The sequence below is a fragment of the Gouania willdenowi genome, chromosome 6, assembly GCF_900634775.1.
Source record: "Gouania willdenowi chromosome 6, fGouWil2.1, whole genome shotgun sequence".
Classification (NCBI taxonomy): Eukaryota; Metazoa; Chordata; class Actinopteri; order Blenniiformes; family Gobiesocidae; genus Gouania; species Gouania willdenowi.
In genome coordinates this window covers 2,165,975-2,189,427 of record NC_041049.1, presented here as the reverse complement: position 1 = coordinate 2,189,427, position 23,453 = coordinate 2,165,975, and the positions used below count along the sequence as shown (strand labels likewise).

The window sequence follows — 23,453 nt, the reverse complement described above, 5'->3', positions numbered from 1 at the left end:
GTGTTTTTTCCGTAATTTTGTGTGTTTTTGAAGTCATTATGTTTTGTGCTGACTATGGTTTGATGTGTAACACACTTATGAGATCATTTAAATTTTAAACATTGATGAAAACTTAAGATTTATTGGTTTTAACTCCTTAAAAACATAAAAGTGAACGTAAATCAATCCCAGCAGTTTTGATCCTCAAACCTGGCAACATGTGGTCCTCCCTCCGCGGCTCTTCTGTCCTGCTGCCGCTGCTCCTCCCTCTGCTGTGACTCCATCATCCTCCTCCTCTCTGGATTCACACCGTCTGGCCAACTTTGAAGTGGATATACGTTTCTATCTGTCCGTGATTTCGTCGGTAAACAACCGATGGTGTGAAGGTTACGGTTTTCTGCGGCAGAGCCTCGACCACTGGCGGGAAGATGAGCGCCATTTTGTAGGTAAACGGTAAGGAAAAAATCCCCAAAACTTTCCTCCTTTTTCCTCTCCGTTTTCATTCTTCTTCGACGGGATCCACTCGAAACAAAGCAGCGGTCTGAGCTCCAAACATCTCCACACTTAAAAACGAACAAGTTTAGTTCGTGTAAACCTGCGATAAATGTGTTCTTAAGTGACTTTTGGAGATTTTTGTGCAAACTTTGGACTCAGCGGGACTGATTGTGACGTCACGACGAGTGATCTTCCTGGCAACAGTCTGATATTTAATTTTTTAAATAAAAGATTCAACCGTTTTGTTTTGTTTAAAAAAAAATAAATAAAAAAAAGTATCTTCAATGTACAATTTACAAAGTTTTCTGTAAACACTAATCTAAATAAACAGCACACTGACTTTATATATTGTATTATTTAATAACGTTATTTTATTGCTACAGAAAAAGTACCGAAGCGCTTTACAATAAACACAAATTCACCGACAACTTAAACTAAGATAATTTGTTTTTATTGTGTGAAGTGTATAATAATACAACAACTTAAACAGTCCACACAGCATTTTAATTGTTATTTATTGTTACTTATGTTTGTTTAAAATGGTGACAGAACAAAATCTAAACCTTATTTATTTATTATTATTATTTTAATGGGTAAAATCCCTGTCTTATGTATAAATAAGTTAATTGACATTATTTATAACAGTGATTATCAACTTTTATCACAGTAATGTGATTGTATCTGATCTGAGGGTCCATTTATTAACATTCATGTCAGCATTAGAATAATGACCAATCAGAGCATTAACACAGGAAACAACAAAGGCTTTAGGTTTTGCTTTGTTGTTGTTTTGTTTATTTTTCTGTCAATTCAGTCTATTTTTGTTTTGTATGTTTTTGTTCCTGTTTTATGTGTTTTAGTATTTCTTTTTTGCAATTTTGTGTTTTTAACTGTCATTTTGTTATTTTTATTTTGTCTGTCAATTCGGTGACATTTTGTGCAATTATTTTGGATGCCACAAAAAATTAGAAAATTTTTCAATATTTTTTTTTTTTTTAAAAAAAAAAAAGAAAATTTTTCAATAATTAGGTTTTATAGTTGTACAGTTAGGTTTATGGTTTGGTATTTAATAAAAATAAATAGATAAAACTGTGTTTTTGTCCTCTTTTCTAATATGGTTTTGGATATAAAACCTGTCTCTGTTGACTTAATGAGAGTACCTGAATAAAAAAAAACATTAACAGTTTTTTTTTACTTTAATAAATTACTGTGTGTGTGTGTGTGTACACACAGGTAAGAGACGTGACTGCTCCTTAAAGTGGTGAGTTCGTGTGTGTTGTGGTGTCACACTGACTGATGCTGACCTCATGTTTGTTCTGATGATGTAATCTAGAGCTGCAACTAACGATTGTTTTTGTAGTCGACTAATCTATCCATTATTTTTTTGGATTAGACGACTAGTCATGATTATTTTTCTGTTTTGAAACATATTCTGGGTGTTATTTTAACACCTGCTAAAATCCTTCCACCTGTGAACGTGTCCCTGTCGTACTGTGACGGCATGTTTTACACGGAGGAATTAAAACAATCACATAAAACATGTATTTGTAGTGTAGCTGTTATATTTAACACATAAAATATCATTGAAATCACAATAAAATCATGAATAAACTAAGCAAAAACCTGTATCTGGATTTGTTGACAAGTTTGTTCTTTTTACTAATTAAATTTAAAGTAAGAATGCAGGAAAAACAGAAGACTGACCTTAACCTTAAGCGAAGGTCAACGTCACACAATGAAAGGAAATGTCATTCAATGGTACCAGTCTGAGCACTGGATCTCAATTTGTGGCCAAGTTATAGGGAAAAAAGTTTTTTTCTTTGACACCTACCAATCTTTTTACTGGTAGGTCGTACAGCTTTGGTCCAACGAAATAAAATACTCCACGTGAGATGAGCTTTTCATAAATGTAAGCATCAAACTTGATAAATGATAAATATTCATAGATATATGGAAAATGTTGGTTTTTGACACTTGACCTTGACATTTTGGCTCCAAAAAAGGTCGACTGCACATCCTTGACATTGCCCCTCTAAGATGACGTGTGTCATTAGTGCTGTATTAATAGCCTAGGAGGAGTTCCACAACAAAAAGTTGCGGAAGAAAGATAATAAGAATACTGTATCACAAACTTAAAGTGTAAGTTGTCTTGAACAAAGTAGTATTAGTAAAACAAAGACAGTAAATAAGTAACTTTAAAAAGCTGGAGCTAACCTGGATGTCAGACATAGGCAACTGGCGGCCCGGGGGCCACATGTGGTCTAATTTTGTGCGGCTCCCAAATATTGTATTTCAAAAAGTTGGAAGGAATATAAAGCACATTATGCACAAAAATCAACAGTGAAATGCACAAAGTACACAAAACTTCCAAAGATACACAAAATGACAACAAAGACAGACACAACAACCACTTAAACAAACAAAATAACTAAAAATAGTCATTTAGCTTCAAAGACATAATCGATTATGTCGACTAATCATTGCAGCCTTACACTGACTGATGCTAACTCTGTGTGTTTATCCTGATGTCATCGTCTATCTGTAGCTAAATGAACTCTGTGTGAACGTTGTTTCCCGTGCAGCTCCCATTGGTGCAGTGATGGCGCGCGGCTGCGTCTGCTGTGTGAAGTACATGCTCTTCCTCTTCAACCTGATCTTCTGGGTGAGACACATGGTGTTACACGTTAGTACAGGCTTTTTCAACCCTGCAGTCTTGATTTTATACTTTATTCATTTTTTTTACTAGATTTATATTTGAAGAAGTGAAAGTATAGAATACAGTTGTTTAAAATTGTGTTTTAATTTGAAAAAGAATAATCTAATAAAGCTACAAAAATATAATTTTTTTTCAGTATTCTTTATTTTATCAATTACTAGACATTTCAGGCCACCCCATTTAAATGCCACTATTTTGTATTTAACTTTTTACTGATGAAATTTGTGCAGTAAATATTAAAAAGTAAAATATTCATATTATGTACATGTATGACGTGTATGTTTGATGTGCATGTATAAGCTGTATATATAAAACTTTGTGTAGAATACATATTGAATGTCTAATGTAAAGATAGTGATATTAGTTATTAGGGACTTGGGTTGGGAACCGGAGGGTTACCGGTTCAAGTCCCGGTGCTGACAAAATACGGAAGTGGTTCTGTAGCTGGAAGAGTGCCAGGGCACAATCCCGAGCACTGCCGCGGTGCCCTTGAATCCTCTGAATCGACTACGTTTTACTTAGAAAATGATTTTAAAAACTACAATAGATCACACACTAATTGAGGGAAAAATACTTACTGTTATCAGCAACACACAAAACGACAGCAGACACACAAAATCTGAGAAAACTACACAAGATCACTAGAAAATACACAAAAATAACAAAGAAACACCAAAAATACACACACTGAGAGAATCATTTAAATAATACCAACGCATAAAATAAGAGAAAAAATATACTAGAAAATAACAGCAAAGTACACAAAAAGAAACAAAATGATGTTGATTAGAACATGAACTGAAAATACAAAGGTCAGTGTTGGTCCCACATTAGGAGACGACGACAGGAAATAAGAGAAACTATAGAAATACACTTATTCAGGTAGCACTAAATACTGTTTCATTCACTAATTTACAAAATGACATTCTGTAAATTGTGTGTTATCACTTATATTATTAATTATGCTCTATAGTTGTTTTTTCATAGAATTCTGAGCAAAATGTAGTAGTCGGACATAAGGGGATACTTAGATTCAAAAGTAATAGAAAGAGGAACTAGAGCCAGAAAAGTGTGAGAACCACTGATCTAGAGAGCTTTGTTTTATTATGGGGTAGATGTGGATAAACTTTAGCTTCAACCTACAGTTTTAGGCTCATTAGGTAAACATTTGGGTGTGTGTTCTGTTTTTGTTTGTTCTGAAGACTACCAAAATAAAATTCTAATTCAAATTACAAAAATTCTGTGTGAGCTTCTCCACATGTTCAAACTGTGTGTGTGTGTCAGCTGGGTGGGTGTGGCCTCCTGGGCGTGGGGGTGTGGCTCTCCGTGTCCCAGGGCAGCTTCGCCACTCTGTCCCCGTCCTTCCCGTCCATCTCGGCGGCCAACCTCATCATCACGCTGGGTGCCGTCGTCATGGTGACGGGTTTCCTGGGCTGCCTGGGCGCCATCAAGGAGAACAAGTGTCTACTGCTGAGCGTGAGTTTCATGCCACGCCCACCTCCAAGTCTCACCCTCGCCCTAATGCTTTTCCTTTTCCAGTTCTTCATCGTCCTGCTCGTCATCCTCCTGGCCGAACTCATCCTCCTCATCCTCTTCTTCGTCTACACCGAAAAAGTAAGACTCACCCGTGTTTTTAGGAGTGGGAAAAACCTGATTTTTAAATCAATAAAAATCGCATTTTGCATCTTTTTTTCGCGATCAAGAAAATCGGAGGCTGTAAATAAACAAAGCAGCAATAATCGGTAAAAGTCCCCAGTGTTTAATGCCTACAAGTTTGAGGAAATAATCATAATATTGATCATGTGACTGTTTTGAAATTCTTTCTCTGAACTCTTTCAGTTTCAGGGGATTTGAACATGTGACCATCTCCGCACCGGCTTTGTTTGCCTCATTTTTATAGGACTATATGTTGCACTAGTGTATAGGTCGATTCTCACTGGCGTTATTTATGACATAAAGTAGTAGGGGGCGTGGTTACTACCAATGAAGGCGTGTCTTAACACTTTGTTTGATTCTAAGATAAATACGCGACTCTCTCTTACTTCCTGTTTTCAGGTGAGTGAAAACGCTCGCCAGGACCTGAAGGACGGGTTAGTTTTGTACAACACGGAGAACAACGGCGGTCTGAGGGCGGCGTGGAACACCATCCAGGGAGAGGTGAGACGTGACGCCCACAGGCTTTATTTCATGCTCTACATTTCTGATGCGTTGTGATCCGTGTTGCAGTGGAAGTGCTGCGGTGTGACCAATCACCTCGACTGGTTCGCGGCGCTGCATGAAAACGGCGTCCCCGACCCATGCTGCCAGACGCTGTTCCCCGGCTGTGGACGCAACGCCTCCAACACCTTCTGGACACGGGTCAGCAGCACCTGAAACACACGTAGCCTTCCATCTCAGAAAGTAGTCCCCACAACCACAGTTTAATATTCTACGTTCTAGAATGTGATTAGAAGTAGGGCTGTACATTACCATGACTCTGACGATACGATATGTCCTGATACTAAACAATACGATATACATCGCAATACATATCAATAAGTAGAATATTTGCATTTCCTGAAGAAAATGCAAGTGAGGATGCAGGTGCTGGCTTGCGTTGCACTGCATTAGCCTAGCGTTAGCATTAGGCTAGCATTAGGGATAGCCTAGCATTTCCACCAATTTAAACGTTTTTCAACCTAATTGCTAAGTTAAGCTATTGTTAGGTTATTGCTATTGCTAAGTGAATATTAATGCTAGCTTAGTGTTAACGCTACATTAATGCTAACGCTATTGCTATGTTAATACTAAAGTTAGGCTAATGCTATTGCTAGGCTATTGCTAACGTTAAGCTAATGTCAACGTCAGGTTAATGCTAACGCTAACAGTAGGCTAATGCTGATGCTAACGCTATGGCGAAGCTAACGCAGTACGACCTCACTTGCATTTTCGACAAAATGGCCTGAAATACAATGTATTTAATTTCTTTAATCTTGTGAGAACAAGTAAATGGTAACTAACTGTAATTCAAGCATTAATATAAAAAACAAGTGCTTTGTTTATCAAATTGTCAAATTACATTTTACAAAAACGCTTAACTTAACTAAAAGTGTCCAGTGTGTTTTATGAAAATAAAGTGTAATCAACTTCAGTTAATGAAGGTCTGATGGTGTGTTCACTTACCTCGTGAACATTTACGCAAAATGCTATTGTTAGCCAGGGTTCCCGTGGATCCTTAAAAAGTCATAAAAGGCATAAAATTCACAAATCTAAAAAAAGGCCTTAACCGTCATTAGAATGTCGTAAATCAATGTTTCAAAAGTCTTAAATTTTAACACATAATCATAAATATTTTATGATTCTAATTATTCTCACATTTAAAAATAAATGCTAACATTCATTTTTTTTAAATTATAAACAACATGGGAAAATGTACTTTTAATAAAAATTACCTGTCCAACAAAGATTTTTCCTAATGGTTTTTATTTAATTTTATTTTTTTGTTGTTTTATATAATGTTTTTTTTCCCTGGCTATTTTTGTACTCATCTTGTGTTTTTGGAGTAATTTTGATTATTTTAGTTAGTTTTTTTTGTGTGTATTTTATTGTCATTTTTGTGTGTTTACTTACACTTAATCGCACGTCTGCACTAGACATTGGAAAAATTATGTTGGTTTTAAATTTTTACTTCAAATGGAAATAAAAAGTCTTAAAGTCTTGAATTTAAATTGACTAACGCTGTAGGAACCCTGTTAGCGCTTTTAAATAGTTTAATTGTTAAAAAACATGATTTGGACATTTTTCTGGATATATATGATAATAGTGCAGTGAAATATCGTGATATATATGTTTTCTTACACTCTTCGTTGTGTTTTTTCAGGGCTGTTATGAGAAGGTGGAGGAGTGGCTGGACGACAACAAACACCTGCTGGGAACCATCGCCATGTGTGTGCTGGTTATTCAGGTCAGAATAAATAAACATGAACATTTTCTATTTTTATATAAGATATACTTCCAGGTAAAAGATTAGCTTAGCATAAAAATGCTCCCATTTAGTATTTATCAGTAAACATAAATAATATCAATAAAATGTCCTGATGTCACTTTAAAAATATTATGTTTAATAAATAACTAAAGTTTTTAATGATTTTTTAATAAACCATTTCATCATAAAAGTTCAAACAGTAGTTTTAGTCCAAATTTAGTCATCAATACTATTATTAGTTTTAGTCAACTAAATGATATTTAAACAGTTATAGTCGACTAAAATACAAAGCAGAATAATTCATAAAGTTTGAATTTCCATTGATTGACCTAATGTAGGATGGTGTTAAGGCTGGCCCCGCCTCCCACGTAACAAAAGTTGTTCTGATTGGATTTCGGCGCCGTGAGAATGTTTTATAGTTTAGTTTTTATTAGTCGACGAAAATACAAAAATATTTTTACATAATTCGAGCAAGTTCATTTAGTTTTCCTTTTGAATAATATGTTAGAGTTTTATTTATTCAGTCAACTTTTTTCAGGAAATTTACTTTGATCTTCCGACGTGTTTCGACTGTCAGTCTTCCTCGGAGGCTTCTGCTAATCAAAGCCATTTCCTTAGAAAAGTTGTCTGAATAAATGTGACCTTAACATAGTTTTCGTTCACGTCTATTTTTTATAGATATTGTCACTTAAAAAGAATGAAGTAGATGAAATATTTGAGCTGTTTGTTGTGTTTCCCGTGCAGCTCCTGGGGATGGCGTTCTCCATGACGCTCTACCAACAAATTCACAGAGCGGGGAAGAAGTACGAAGCCTGAGTTGAAGCTCATCATAATCACTGCTGATCTGTTACTATTATTATGATTATTATCATCATAGTTGCTTTAATAAACTGAACGTTTAGTTTTCTTTATTCTCTTTGGCACAAACGCAGATTGAAACCAACCTGTAACGACTGATTTCAGCATGAAGTGAAAAATAAAAGATGTTTGTTGTTGTTTACTTTGTGTGTGAGTTTATAACTGAAAGGTTCCTTTATTTAATGACGTTATCGTACCTTCACAAGCCAACGGTTCTGTCGTTATCGTAGACGACGTTTCCTTTGATGATTACGTAGCGGATGACCTCCTGATGACCTCCGACCTGGTAGATCAGATGCTCCCACCTGCAGGAAACAAAAGTCACGTCTAATAAAATACTCAGTCCTTGGTTTATATAAAAATACAGTAAATACGTACATGATACAGTAATGTTACGTATAAAGCAGGCTTTTTTATGCCATACCAGTCACCACAGATTTTAGTTATTTTTCATGCAATTCTGTAGTTTCACCTCTAAGTCTATTCATCTAATTTACACCAGTTTTTAGGGTCTAACTACCATTTTATCTAAAAAAAAAAATTGTTACATTCTTTCACATTTTTTTGCTTTACTATAGCTTTAAATGTGGACTTCCTGTCCCATATTCATTATTTTTATACTTTAATACAGCCTAACTTCTGTTTCAGGTTGTTTATCACAATTTCACTTTTAGGAGAAAAAAAAAAAATCATTTTTTTTTGCCTGATTATAGCCTTATTACCTCTGATTTTAGGCGTTAATAATTTTTGTCATTTGTTAAGTTACTGCAGTCCCGCCCCCATTTGAGTGTTTGCAACATATTTGCACTAGTTTTTAAGGTCTTACTAATGCCTCATATCAAACATTTTTTTAAAAGGACTTTAAAAATGCACATAAAACAAAAACATACAGAAAGACATCAAAAAACCAAAATGGGATCGTCCAATCAGAGAAGACTTGATCAGAATTCTTGTCAGATTTAGTTTCATGAGTATTTACAAAGGAAAGAGGAAAAAATGTAGTAATTATTTGGATGTTACAAATACTCGAGTAGGAAACATTTTTAGAAGGCTTTGATATGTAATTCTATCCTGGTCGGAGGCTCTGCTATGTTATGACTACCGCTATCAGTGACATCTCAGACAACTGAAGGTATTCCTGTTCAGTAAAGAACAACAACTCTTAACAACAATGTAGTTTGTGCGTATAATCTCACTGAACAAGACGACCACTTTCAAACATCTTAAATGGTTTATTAAACCATTGATTCGTTCCACTTTGCACAGATAATGTATCTGTTGTTGTTTATTAACCATTTTGAGTAAAAAAAAAAAAACAATGATGGGGGATTAAAGTAATAATGCCAAGATGACCATGTCTGTCCTACAGTGAACCAGGAGCAGCAACAGGAAATGTGGGTCAGACCAGAAAAAGTCATTCATGTTTCAAAATTGCAACCAATTTTCATAGAAATCTGTGCGAATTGTTTGGGAATATTTGCAAGAAACGGCAGGATTGTAATAATTGCATTTAAACGTAACTACAATCATGTAGTGAGGAGGGAAACCTTTGAAATATTTTGGGGAGTATTTGTGACTTTAGAGTACGTGTGTCAAACTCAAGGCGTGGGGGCCAAATGTGACCCATTAGAGCATTAGTTTGGCCCACAGGAGAAAATAAAAATAACAGAGAATTCAGATTCACTCAATCAAACTCCACATTATCTGCAGGGACTCACTGTTTTCCTGCACTTTTATGTCGTTTTTAATCACAATCAATTCGTAATTGTCAAAAGAATTTGCAATTTCTTACAAATAATCCTACAAAAGTTGGCCTAAATTACACATAAACTTGTCGTCTGCGTGTCTTGTGTTGGTGTGCGTACCGTGGGGCATTGAGCAGCACCAGGTCCCCGTGTTTGCCGACCTCCAGAGATCCGTGCGTGTGGGACCGTCCCAGAGCGTAGGCGGCGTTGATGGTCGCTGCTGCTAAAGCCTCAGGCATCGACATCCTCATGTTGACACAGGCCAGGTGCATCACGATTGGCTGATGGAGAGAGGAGGGAGATGAGGGAGGAGGAGTGAGGGTCTCCCCCCTGGAGGACTCACCATAGAGCAGCAGTAGGCGTTAGGGTTGAAGTCACTCCCCAGGGCGACGATCACGCCGGCGTCGATCATGTCTCTGGCTCTAGGCTGAGGAAGACTGAACACACACACATTTACAATCAGGAGCTTCAATAACCAGTATTAATGAACAATAATCAGCATTAATAAAGATTAACGAACAATTATGAACAATAATCAGAATTAATAAAGAGTAACGAGCATTAATAAGTATCAACGAACAATAACCAGCATTAATTTAGATTAATAAGTGTTACAGAACATTAGCGAATAATAACAAACAATAACAAACATTAATGAGCTCTAACGAGTGTCATTATACCGGAGGATGTAGGCCGTGGTTGGCAGAAGGACAGCAGCCGTTTGAGCCGTTGCCATGGCAGCGATTCCCTCATCTGTGACCTCCTCCAGGTGACTGATGGCCAGGGCTCCAAGCTCCGCCCCCAACTGACACAAAACAAACTCATGCTCATTTCGGAGTTTCAAACGGACTTTTGTTCTTCTTCTGAGGAAGTTTCAAACCTGAGCAGAGTTCATTGGGTGAAGCTCGTCTCCATGGAAGTTGATCTTCAACCCGAGGTCTTTTCCCGCCTGAAGGATGGAGCGCGTGGCGTCCAGATCGAAGACGCCGCGCTCACAAAACACATCGATGTTGTCGACTCTCAGCGTTCCTGCAGACATTTCCTCCTTCAGCCGAGGCAGCTGCACCTGCAGGATGTCGTCTGTGGCCTCGGCAACCGTCTTCCCTCTGGAGCAGACACGGAGCAGACACGGAAACACAGAGCAGACACGGAGCAGACACGGAAACACGGAGCAGACACGGAAACACAGAAACTTCATTGAGGGTTTGAACGATGTGAAACATTCCGATGGTGAAGACGTGTAACCTCGGTACGGCATGGGCTCCACAGTAGGTGGCAGAGATGTTGACGTCCAAGGATTTTCGCGCCTCCTCGATCACTCGCAGCATCTTCAGCTCCGTCTGCAGCTCCAGGCCGTATCCGCTCTTGCACTCCACCAGCGTCGTTCCGGCGCGCAGCATCCGATCCAGGCGGCCACGCAGTGAGGCCAGCAGGTCGGATGCGTTGGCGGCTTGAGTGTGTTCCACCGTGAAGTGGATCCCTCCCCCAGCGCGGTGCACGTCCATGTAGGAGGCGCCGGCCAGCTGGGGGAGGAGCGTCACGTTAGCAACCATCGCTGCTGCAGACGTCACAACCTGAACAGGAACTTACCTTCATCGCAAACTCGTGAACTCGGTCTCCGGCCCAGACGGGATGAGTGTGGGCGTCGACCAAACCTCAAAGCAGATCACACGGGTCCTTCATTTTTTACTCTACACATTCCCCATATTTTTTGATTAATTTTATGTATTCTTTTTACACAATTTAATGCTGTTTTTTTTGTGTTATTATTGGAGTGATTTTGTGTGTTTATTTTAGGGGCCGGACCACATTAGAGGGAGGGGACATGTGGTCCCCGGCCGCTAGTTGTCCATGTCCGTCGTAAACGTTTGATTTCCTAAAAATGTGTGTACTCATGTTACAGGTGATCTACTACCCAAGGATGTGTGTCAAACGTTAGCGTGTTAGCCTTTAATGATGATGCAATCTAATCTAAATACCAAGGGGAGGAGCTGCAAACAGATGAATATGATTGGTCAAAGCAGGTGTTCATGTCACAGCTTTACTCACAGATGGCTGCAGTTATTGACGGAGGAGGAGACGTAGCAGAGAAAAGCTGCTTTGGAAACAATTTAAAATGCTAATTAGCTGCACTGCTAATTATTCTCTGTCCATCTTTTGACTTCACCTGTTGTTCAACAACACATTTAGACCTTTGTGCAGCAGTCGATCGTACTCGATCACTTTCCTCACGTTTCTAATTTACGCTAACGTTCTTGTGCCGACACTCACCAGGAAGGACACACATTCCTGTGGCGTCGATTTCCTTTTGGAAGGAAGCGTGGGAATATTGAGCTTTGATGGTTTCTGACGGACCCACAGCCTTAATCAGACCGTCTCTACGGGGGGAAGAAAGAGGAAGGGAAGGTTGGGGTTTTTAGTTTTTTTTTTAGATTTACTTATTTGTAATTCATGGTGTGAAACACTTAATATTATTGTATATAATATTAATATTACTGTACCACATTTACCTTTTCTATGTGCTGAAGTTCCTGAGATACTGGAAAATGAAAATGGAAAAAAAAATAAAGACAAATACCCCCCCCTCACTAAATTGTCCATATCTCAAAAAGTATTCATCAGATCAAACTAATAATTTAGTCTGATATTGAATAATCGCTGAACAATTGGTTCAGAGACCAAAGTGCGTGGACCATTTGTTGAAATGACCCTTAAATAAGTGATAAAATACATCAGTCCCTGCAGGATCTTCACTAAAATCGCCTGGATTTTGAGGAAATTTCATGAAAAAATTTACTTTTATACAATTAGAGATTAAAAATGAATGCCGTCATGTGATGTAAGAAGTGGAAAACTAAGCTCTGCAAATATTGTGGATTTAAATTTTTGTATTTGGAGGAGCTGAGATATCTACAACTGAAATAGTTTATTTACAAAACGGGCTGAATTTGATGCTCCAAAGGACCAGATTTGGCCCCAAGGCCTTAAGTTTGATACATGATGTAGTTTTTTGGGCTTAATTACCGACAATATTTTTTTTTTAAAGATATTCCATAAAGTCTTGTATTGTACACTTTCTAATAAAATTCTTTTTTTTTAAATTAAAAAAGAACAACTTTAAAAAATAATAAAAAAATCTAATTAATGTAGAAAAACTCAAAATAAATGTGATAATATCCACAGACCAAAAATAAATACAACATCACTGTATTTTTTGGTGATTCCTGAGGCTTGTCTGAGGTTTATGTTTTTAAACTTTAAGTTTTTACATTAACCAACACCTTGTTTGGCTCAAATGATGAATCATCATAAATAAACAAGCAACTCCCAAAGAAAGAAAACACACCAAACTACATAAAATAACTCCAAAAACAGAAAATGACAAAAAATAATAAAAAAAATGATTCTGAAAACATACCAAAAAAGCTAAAAAATACTACAAATTACAGAAAGATGTACAAAAATGACTCAAAAACAACAAAAATACATGAAACTACAAAAAACAAAACAAAAATAACCCCAAAAAACTCCCCAAATTATAAAAATACACTAAACACAAAATCAAAGAAAAATAAACAAAAACACACATAACAAAAATATACTAAATTACTCCAAAAACATACAAAACAAAATTACTCACAAAAAAAGACCCAAACACACAAAAGGTAAACATAAATACACAAAAATGTCTCATAATGCAGAAAATAAAATATGCAAAAAATTACTCAAAACACACAATGACAAAAATACATAAAATGACACAATCACTCCTAAACAAAGAAAAACAATAAAAAAAAAAAAAAAAACTGCAAATTCACAAAAATCTCCCTAATGCTGATGCTCTGATTGGTCATATTTCTAAATACTGACACTGATCATGTGACCCTCTGATGACAAAGATATTTTGTTAATTATTGCCTCAGGACTAAACACTGTCACTGTCTCTGATTACGCAGACATGGAGCTTTAGGTGGAGCCAGAGAGAAACTCATTAACCAAAAGATGTGACATTTAAACCCAAATAAAGACTAAAACCATCACATTTGTTGATTAAAGTCAGACTTTAGTGAACCTGAATCTTTAAATCTAAAGCTGAAGCTCACCTCCCGACCACCACGCTGCCATTCTCCATCACACGGACGTTTTTCATCCCATGTTTAGTGAGAAAAGTTTCTCCTCCGTCACAGATTAACACCAGTTGTTTAGCGTTTTTCACCAGAAGAAGAAAATCCTGCGACATGTTGAACGAAGCCTCAGAGAAGAATGGTTTAGTTTAGTCAATGTTTGTTCAGGAGAAACAAAGTTTAAAGTTCAGCAGTGGGAGGGAGGGACACGCCCCCCCACGCACGCACATACACACAGAGACACGCACACACACACACACACACACACAGAGCAGCTTTTAAACAAAAGATTTTATTGTCACAGTAAAAAAACAAAAGCACTAATCACACAAACATCTTCATCACTCTCTCATCTCTCCATCCTCTTCCTCCTCTTCCACTCCTCTGATGTACAGAACATTATTACACCTGCAAAAAAAAAAAAATCACACTGTGGTTTTTATCTAAAAACACACCCAAACATAAATATGTGCAATTATATCAACTTTTAAAAATACATAGTAATTAAAATATTTTATTGCTACATTTAAAAAACAAAATAAAACAAAATAAAAGGTCTATTCTATCACTAATTTAAAGTTGAAAAGTACACATTTTGAGCCTAATAAAATACTGATTTTAATTAGAGATTATACACATACACCAATAACAAACCATAAATTATAAATTAAATATGTAAAAATCTGGGGAAAAATCCTACAAAATAAAACCAAATAAATCTAAAAAAAAAACCTACTGATTGTTTCTAACAATAAAATAGCTAAATGTTTTTTTTAAAGTTCAAAATTACAATTCATTTTTACAGTAAATAAATAAACAAAAATGAATGTAAATTATCTTAATGAAAACATGGTTATTGAGCATCAATAATAAATATATTAAAAGAAAACTGTATATTTTTACTGATTTATTTGAATTTTTCTTCATCAATCACAAAAAAAAGGATGAAAATTGATATTTATTCTAAAATAATTGATCCTGAAGAATAAACAGGACGGTTTGTTAAATATGTTTTAATCTCACATCTGTCTATTATTATTATAGGTTTATTTACGTTCTCCATTAGCAGTGTCTTACTTTTAGGACTTTAATTTTTATGTTTGTTTTTCATTAAATGCAACAGAAGTTTAACTTGTGTCAACATTCATGTGTTTTTAATCTTTGCTGTACTATGATGTCATTTTATTCATGAATTCATACAAACAGAAGCTGTAAAATAAAAAAAATAATAAAGTGAATTCTGACCTGATGAGAACTTCTCCTAGATGTCCTGCTAACGCTCCGTCCACAAACTCCTCTGTGTTCGCCAACTGGACACACACACACACACACACACACACACACACACACACACACACACACACACACACACACACACACACACACACACACACACACACACACACACACACACACACACACGATTAAATAATTACGATACACAATATAAGTCTTGATCATTTTAATTCAAATAAAGTCTGATCCGAACTCAAAATGCCACACAGGCACATTTATTAACTCACTCGCTGCCATTGACGTAAAAATACGTCAGTTGTGTTTTTCAACGGGGGTTGCTAGGAGACAGTGTGACTGAACGATCAACAAACCGGGACAAGCGGTGACACTCGGCATGTCCAGGAGGAGGACGAAGTTGCGTGTGTGGGAACTAACGGGGGGAGAGACTTGGAGGAATGCCAAAACACAGTAAGAAATCCATTTAATTCTGACCTAGATAACAAAATAATAATGTTGTCATCAACAGCCTGGTCTGAGTGTTGTTTTAACTAAAGGAAACCAATGTTGAGGTGTCCCTAAAGCAAAACAATTCTTCAAAGTCACTAATAGGTTTTTTCAGAAAAAGACACTTTTCTCAGCTTTTTGTCAAACTGGTGATTAGTGTGAAACGTTCCTCTATTCAACTGCTGATTACGGAAGAACAAAACAAACTAGAAACTAAAAAAAAAATATGAACAAAGTAGATACTCTATTCTTTCAGAATCTGGTTGTCATAGTGCAAAATATTTTGTGGGTCTTTAAAAATCAGTCAAAATGCTCTAAAATGGCTGGCAGTGAATAAGTTAAACAGCTACACAATAAGTGGCACTTTTGGCTTTTTCTCCTCTCAGACACAGTTCTTTGGTTCTTCAGTGAGACTTGTTTAGTGTTAGGACGCACTGAGAAATCCATCTAACTAAGCTTTTCATGATGTTCTGAGAAGTAACAAAAGCAGTGACTCCTAAACGAGTATTTTAAAAACAAAATAAATAAACTATTAAAAAAAAATATACATACACTACCGGTCAAAAGTTTTACAACACCCTAATGTTTCCAGTTATTTATCGTAATTCAAGTTGTGCAAGTCCAATGAATAGCTTGAAATGGTACAAAAGTAAGAACTGAACAGCCAGAGGTTTAAAAAAGCTTTGGTTTCCCAAAACTGAAAAATAATGTACATTTCAGAATTACACAAAAAGGCCTTTTTCAGGGAACATGAAGTGGGTTAATAATTTAAAGGTGTTCTGTAGCAACGAAGGTTAAAGACTACTAATTCCTACAGGTGTTCCAACTTTTCATGGTTCCTTCCAACCCCCTGTCTGCATAAAGGCAGTGTTTGAACACACTGTGGTACCAGACCCTCATGAGCACCAGCTGAACAGTATTGGTCATGGATTCCATCATTTCTTTTTCAACTCAAATTGCTTATTAGTTTTATGCTTTTATTTCAGAGTGCAATGACACAAAAAACTGAATAATTTTCAATAAAAAACTGGAAAAAGTGTGGTGTTCTAAAACTTTTGACCGGTGGTGTATATATATCAATACAGTCAACATTGTAATTACATATAATATCGCCAAAATAGAAAACTCGATATATCGCCCAGCCCTAGAAAATATGCATTTTATATTTTGGTGTAAACTGACCTGCATGTTCATGTATCCGTCCACTGACACCAGGTAACCTTTGTACTCCATTCCCCACTTCAGCTTCACCATCACTGGTTTACCAGTGAGACCATTGAGGAAGGGCTTAGGGTTCAGAGGGAGAGACTGTACACGTACACACACACACACACACACACACACACACACACACACACACACACACACACACAATATATCCGACAAATCATTATAATATAAACCAATTTAATAATGATACAGAATAAATGTTAAATTACACGTTTTTTGTAATTTAACTTTGGTGGCCAAAGTGTAAACAACTCACAGCGCATTTCAATAAACTTTAACTTCATTTTCCCTGTAAATTAAATATAACACGTATTTCTATTTTGTCAGCTAATTTTTTATTTTTTAATACGGTTTTGGAGGAAAAACGCGAGGTTTTATTTCATTCAAATCAGTAAATGAAGGCTAATGAAGCTAACGTGCTAACTCATGTTGTTCCTCCGCAGAAACACAAAAACCAACCGAACGTAAATAAAGCCCCGGATGTAAAGGCTCTACTCACCATCTCGCTTTAATAAAACACGTCTTTGATTCAGAAAATCAAAGATTATTGACGGGTTTTCGTCGCTCAAACGTTTAACTCGCTGCACGCTTCTCCGCTTTACCGCCGGACCGGAAGTACAACCTCTCACGAGGATCCGCTTTTTTTCGCTGCATCGCCGTCGGTGGCGAGATGCGGTACTGCAGCAGAAACCCTGTCAAAATAAAGTAGTTCATGAACATGAAAAACAGCAGATTATAAAACACGAAATTAACAAAAAAAATACACAAAATAACTAAAGATAAATCAAGTTTTGGAAATATGTTGTGAAAGTATTATTAAAAACTTGCAACACGTAAAATAAATTAATAAATGAATAAAAATATTGAACACAGGAAAATTAATTTGATACATTTGAAAGTCATTAAACACATGTACGGAAAAAATGAAGAAGGTAATTAATAATTAGAAATCAATACAGAATTTAAAAAAGGCATGAAATACATCAAATCAACACATGATGGCGCTCTTTCACATAGTTTATCACAGAACAATTCTTAATTCTTATATTTACATTTTGTGAGTCACACGAAATAACAACTTTTCAATTTCTGGTAACCTTTAAGCAACAATGTATTTGAAACTTAGTTTTCCCATTTTAAAACTAAAAACCTATGATTTAAGTCTATAAATTAATCTTCATGTTTTGTAATAAAATAAAATTAGTCCATAATAGTGTAATTTTAAAAATATTTTATCAATATCTTATTTTTCTTTTTTCTAATCTCCCAGATTTTGGAGTAAATAGTATAATAAATAATGTATTTATTTATTTATTTTAAAAGACAATTGAATTTTTAAAACAGAAACATAGTTTTCTATTTTGTGCAACTTTAAGGAAAAATGTCAAAATAATTATTTTTTTTTGTCATTGTTTGATTAAGTTTGATTTTAGATTATTTCATCCCAGTTTTCAGAAATTAGTTAGCACATGGTTAAAAAACTCTTTTAGTTTTTAAATGCTGTGAATAAAAAAATGTTTCTCAGAGATGTATATTTGCAGATGTTTGGTCAGTTAAATGTAAATAATGTATTTTCTAATATATTTAGATGACGCTTTTATAATGGGAAGATTTGTTTTTAACAAATTTTAAAATAATGGTCTTATTAATGATAGGCGAAATATATAACAGTACATTTCTTAACATCACTGTAAAATGGAAAAATGAAATTTGGATTAAAAAAAAATAAAAATTTGAAAATAAAGAAATATAATATCAAGACAAAATAAAGTACATTTTTAACGTATTTCGTCAAACCCTTGGGGAAGATTTCAAATTTTGTTGAAAAAGTCTTAGATTTTTTTAGGTACTTCATTTATTTATTAATTATTATTTTCATTATTAATATTAATATTATTGATATGTTGACTCAACAAAAAGTCCAATAAAGACCTCAAACAGGATCTGAGCCAGCAACCAATCAGAGACTGGAAGTGCGTCAGCAGCTCTGTGTGTGTGTGTGTGTGTGTGTGTGTGTGTGTGTGTGTGTGTGTGTGTGTGTGTGTGTGTGTGTGTGTCTGTGTCTGTGTGTGTGTGTTTATGTGTGTGTGTGTGTGTTTATGTGTGTGTGTGTGTGTGTGTGTGTGTGTGTGTGTGTGTGTGTGTGTGTGTGTGTGTGTGTGTGTGTGTGTGTGCGTGTCTGTGTCTGTGTGTGTGTGTATGTGTGTGTTTATGTGTGTGTGTGTGTGTTTATGTGTGTGTGTGTGTTTGTGTGTGTGTGTGTGTGTGTGTGTGTGTGTGTGTGTGTGTGTGTGTGTGTGTGTGTGTGTGTGTGTGTGTGTGTGTGTGTGTGTGGACAGGAACAGATCTATTCTTTATACGTCTGTAACAAATAAGAGGAACAGATCTATTCTTTCTAAGACTGTAACAAAGGGCAGGAACAGATCTATTCTTTATAAGTCTGTAACAAAGAACAGGAACAGATCTATTCTTTATATGTCTGTAACAAATAAGAGGAACAGATCTATTCTTTCTAAGACTGTAACAAAGGGCAGGAACAGATCTATTCTTTATACGTCTGTAACAAATAAGAGGAATAGATCTATTCTTTATAAGTCTGTAACCAAGAACAGGAACAGATCTATTCTTTATAAGTCTGTAACGAAGAATAGGAACAGATCTATTATTCATATCTGTAACAAAGGGCAGGAACAGATCTATTCTTTATACGTCTGTAACAAATAAGAGGAACAGATCTATTCTTTATAAGTCTGTAACCAAGAACAGGAACAGATCTATTCTTTATAAGTCTGTAACGAAGAATAGGAACAGATCTATTATTCATATCTGTAACAAAGGGCAGGAACAGATCTATTCTTTATACGTCTGTAACAAATAAGAGGAACAGATCTATTCTTTATAAGTCTGTAACCAAGAACAGGAACAGATCTATTCTTTATAAGTCTGTAACGAAGAACAGGAACAGATCTATTATTGATATCTGTAACAAATAAGAGGAACAGATCTATTCTTTCTAAGACTGTAACAAATTACATGAACATATTTTTCATTATTATTTATGTCTATAACAAAAGACAGGAACAGATCTATTATTTATACATCTGTAATGAAGGACAGGAACAGATTTATTATGTAATCCGTCTGTAACAGAGGACAAAGCAGATCTATTCTATATGTCTATAATATAGGACAGGGACAGATCTATATGAAATAGATTGTGGGCAGTGTGAATGGAGGAGGAGCTCAGAGTAGAGAGCCGGCTGAGGCGGACCCTGTGTTGATCCCCGCCCCTCATGTTGTGCAGCTATCCCAGAGAGGGGGCGGGGCTTGTGTCCGCTCCTGTAGCGTCACTGACGCTCCTCTAGAGTCTCAGAGCGCGCGGACATGAGACCCGCTGCGGACCATCCGAGCCCCGCAGACCTGCCTCACGCACCGTGCGGGATCATGCTGTGCAGCCTGAGCGACAGAGAGAGTCCACACCGTCCGCACCGCGCGTGAAGCTGCTGTCACACTCCTCCTCTTCCTCCTCCTCCTCTTCCTCACTACCAGTACACGTTCCCACATCAGGAGACAGACATGCTGTGTCTGCTGCTCAGCGTGGCCGTGCTGTCATATGCAGGTTAGTGCACGTCATTATTCATTTATTACTACTAATAATAATAATAACACTTTATACCTGTTCAATAATCACAGACACAACTTCACTACTTTCCTCATCAAAGTGACAGAAAAAGACGCACATGCAGCGATTTATACCAAACGTGACATAAATAATCAAAATGATGTAAACATTTTGAACAAAACTACAACTCCAAACAAGCGAAAATGACACGATGCACTAAACCAGTGGTTCTAAATGTAATTTTAAAAAGTAGGAACAATTAGCTTAAACTGGCAAATAACGGGCATGACAAATCATGAATGTGGTTAAATTGGCAAAAAATAAGATAAAAGTGACAATAATGGGTCAACATATGTGACATTAGGTGGAAAAGTGGTGGAAAGGGTTTATAAGTGCTGAACATGTCTGGAAAGTGGAAAAAATGTGCAGAAAAGACATTAAAATGTGATGTCGAAGTGTCAGAAATGGGAGAAATGGAGCAAAAATACATTAAAAGGAGCAAAAATATGGTAAGAAAAAGTGATGAAAAGAGGTAAAAATATGGAAAGTTTGGTGTAGTTTCAAATTGTTCAGAAAATATTCTTAGTTCCTTGAAGGCATTTGGCGACCCCCCTTCCAGGGTCTTGTGACCCAAAATGGGATCCTGACCCCAAGGTTGAGAACCCCTTGCTAAACTACACTCGATGGCAGAAATACTCCAAAACACACAAAAAATTATAAAAAATATACCCAATTACTCCAAAAACATACAAAACCACAAAAATACACAAAGACTCCAGAAACACAGAAAAATAATACAAAACCACTACAAATATACACACAAACTCCCAGAAATCACCCCAAACAAAACAAAAAAGTGCACAAATAACCACAAATAGAGGAAACGAAACAAAAAGAGACTCTAAAAAACTAAAAACATGAATAAAGATGGAAAAGGTGTTCAACGATAAACACGCTGACTCAAAATAACGAAATTATTATTTTGAATTGGAAATAAATATGTAAAAGAAAAAAAAACAGAAACTTAAAAGCAGTGATTTTTGTCCTACTTCCACTAATAATCCCAGAGAAATGACCAGAAATGTATTAATTTATACCAAAACTGACATAAATAACATTAACATGATCCAGAAAAGTTATTAAAAAACAAACTCCAAATGGCCAAAAGTGCCACAAAGTTCTCAAATAGAAACAAATTATAAACAAAAAAAATATCAAAAGTGGGGAAAAAAACTCAAGGTAAGCCAAAAAGGAAAACAGAAGGGTTTAAAATACCCCATAAATGCTAAAAGTGATCAAAAAACAGACCCATAAACAACTGAAATGGACTTTATGAAGTTCCAATATGTCACAATATATCCAATAACCCTGGAGAAATGACCAAACAGATCATACAAACAAACCAAAATAGACTATTAAAAAAAGATGCTCAGAAGTAAACACTGACTGATAAACAACTAATTATTATGAACTTACCAGAGCTAAACTTTGTCATAAAATAACTAATAACTCTGGAGAAATAACTATAGAAATGGACAAATTATGGTAAAAATGCATAAACTTTTACTAAAAGTGACATAAATGTTCATAATTAAAGCCAAAATGAGATTTAAAAGTGTTGATGTGAAATCTAATCAGTGCTTTAATGAAATGTTCAAACATTCGTTGGATTTGTTTTACTTGTTAGATTTTTATCTAATGAAATCAGGTGATGAGCCGCATGTTGAGAACCTTGGGTCTGACTCCTTTCCCTCCTCCAGGTAACTCGGAGGTATTTCGTGCGGGCGTGGCCCCGCGCTGTGAGAACTGGGCATGTAACCCCCGCATGGGGAACCTGGCCCTGGGCCGGCGCGTTTTGACTCAAACCGTCTGTGGAAACAACGCCAGCGAACTTTTCTGCTCCTTTGACGACCCCGACGTCAACCTGGCCTGCAACGCCGCCAAGTGCGCCAAGTGCAACGCCGGATTACCGCTCCTGTCGCACCTGGCCGCCGCCATGTCCGACTCATCCTTCCGCCATCCCAACACTTGGTGGCAATCTGCGGAGGGGGCGGAGTCTGAGACAGTTCAGCTGAACCTGGAGACAGAGTTCTACTTCACGCACCTCATCGTGGTGTTTCGCTCCACCCGACCGGCCGCCATGACCCTGGAGCGATCGCAGGACTTTGGGCGGACGTGGAGGATGCTTCAATACTACGCTGCCAACTGTAGCGCCGCCTTCGGGCTGGAGGAGGGGAAAGGGGGCGTAGGACGTGATGGAGCATCCTGCACCTCCAAGTACTCCGGTGCTCATCCCTGCAGCCGTGGAGAGGTGAGGACTGGGCGTTGGGGAGGTTTGTAACAAACCAAAACGCAAACCAACGGATTAAATACATAACCGTTGATCAGATAATGACCCATAACCAACTAACTATCAAATGAACAACCAACAAACAAACAAACAAACCACACAGTAAGACCAATCCAACCAACCAACCAAAACGATAAAAAATGAACTAACCGAAACATCTATTAACCAACATATGACTTACAGCAAATCCAAACTAACCAGCTAACCACATGACCATGGACAAAACAAACAACCTACAACAACTAACTATCAAATGAACAACCAACAAACCACAACAAACAAACAAACAAACAAACAAACAAGTCTACCAAAAACCAAAGACCACTTATCGACAGTAAGACCAACCAAACAAAATGATTAAAAAACAAACTAGCCTATTATCTATTAACTAGCATATAACTTACGGCAAATCCAAACTAACCAACCAACCACATGACCATGAACCTAAAAAAACAACCTATAACCAATTAACTACCAAAGGAACAACCAACTAATCACAACAATAAAACAAAATAAACAAACCTACCAAACACTGACGATTACTTATCGACAGTAAGACTAACCAACCAAACAACCAACAAACCAACCAAACAATAAATTAAAATAAAGCTATTAACTAACATAAGATTT

The 23,453-nt window shown here is 36.5% G+C and overlaps 4 protein-coding genes across 7 annotated transcripts in view; 2 read left to right on the top strand and 2 right to left on the bottom strand.

Moving 5' to 3' along the window:
* The first annotated feature begins 201 nt into the window (after window positions 1-201).
* On the top strand, window positions 202-8,149 carry LOC114465072 (tetraspanin-9). Of its 2 annotated transcripts, XM_028449837.1 has the most exons (9): window positions 203-432; window positions 1,708-1,735; window positions 3,057-3,136; window positions 4,475-4,666; window positions 4,730-4,804; window positions 5,246-5,347; window positions 5,417-5,548; window positions 7,050-7,133; window positions 7,899-8,060. In XM_028449837.1, exons 3-9 carry the CDS (start codon window positions 3,074-3,076, stop codon window positions 7,968-7,970), a joined length of 720 nt encoding a protein of 239 aa, XP_028305638.1. In that variant the 5' UTR covers window positions 203-432; window positions 1,708-1,735; window positions 3,057-3,073; the 3' UTR covers window positions 7,971-8,060. The 2 variants fall into 2 exon arrangements, with proteins under 2 accessions (XP_028305640.1, XP_028305638.1); XM_028449839.1 differs by lacking the exon at window positions 1,708-1,735 and having other exon boundaries at window positions 202-432; window positions 7,899-8,149.
* Window positions 5,426-14,028, bottom strand: amdhd1 (amidohydrolase domain containing 1). Of its 3 annotated transcripts, none has more exons than XM_028449834.1 (10): window positions 13,861-14,028; window positions 12,029-12,135; window positions 11,348-11,412; window positions 11,003-11,280; window positions 10,638-10,863; window positions 10,438-10,562; window positions 10,101-10,194; window positions 9,878-10,038; window positions 8,210-8,317; window positions 5,426-5,559 (listed from the first exon to the last, which is right to left on the bottom strand). In XM_028449834.1, the coding sequence occupies exons 1-9, from the start codon at window positions 13,995-13,997 to the stop codon at window positions 8,212-8,214; spliced, it is 1,299 nt and encodes a 432-aa protein (XP_028305635.1). In that variant the 5' UTR covers window positions 13,998-14,028; the 3' UTR covers window positions 5,426-5,559; window positions 8,210-8,211. The 3 variants fall into 3 exon arrangements, with proteins under 3 accessions (XP_028305635.1, XP_028305637.1, XP_028305636.1); XM_028449836.1 differs by having other exon boundaries at window positions 12,029-12,296; window positions 13,861-13,966; XM_028449835.1 differs by lacking the exon at window positions 12,029-12,135 and having other exon boundaries at window positions 13,861-14,017.
* Window positions 14,029-14,153: 125 nt separating this feature from the next.
* Window positions 14,154-17,499, bottom strand: snrpf (small nuclear ribonucleoprotein polypeptide F). The gene is made up of 4 exons (XM_028450248.1): window positions 17,351-17,499; window positions 16,804-16,929; window positions 15,127-15,191; window positions 14,154-14,289 (listed from the first exon to the last, which is right to left on the bottom strand). Exons 1-4 carry the CDS (start codon window positions 17,351-17,353, stop codon window positions 14,223-14,225), a joined length of 261 nt encoding a protein of 86 aa, XP_028306049.1. The 5' UTR covers window positions 17,354-17,499; the 3' UTR covers window positions 14,154-14,222.
* Window positions 17,500-20,177: 2,678 nt separating this feature from the next.
* ntn4 (netrin 4) overlaps window positions 20,178-23,453 on the top strand; it is a 37,469-nt gene continuing 34,193 nt past the window's right edge. The window contains exons 1-2 of the mRNA XM_028451026.1: window positions 20,178-20,470; window positions 22,234-22,784. Of these exons, the coding sequence (XP_028306827.1) occupies window positions 20,428-20,470; window positions 22,234-22,784 (594 nt within the window). The 5' untranslated portion in view covers window positions 20,178-20,427. The remainder of the gene's footprint in view (window positions 20,471-22,233; window positions 22,785-23,453) is intronic.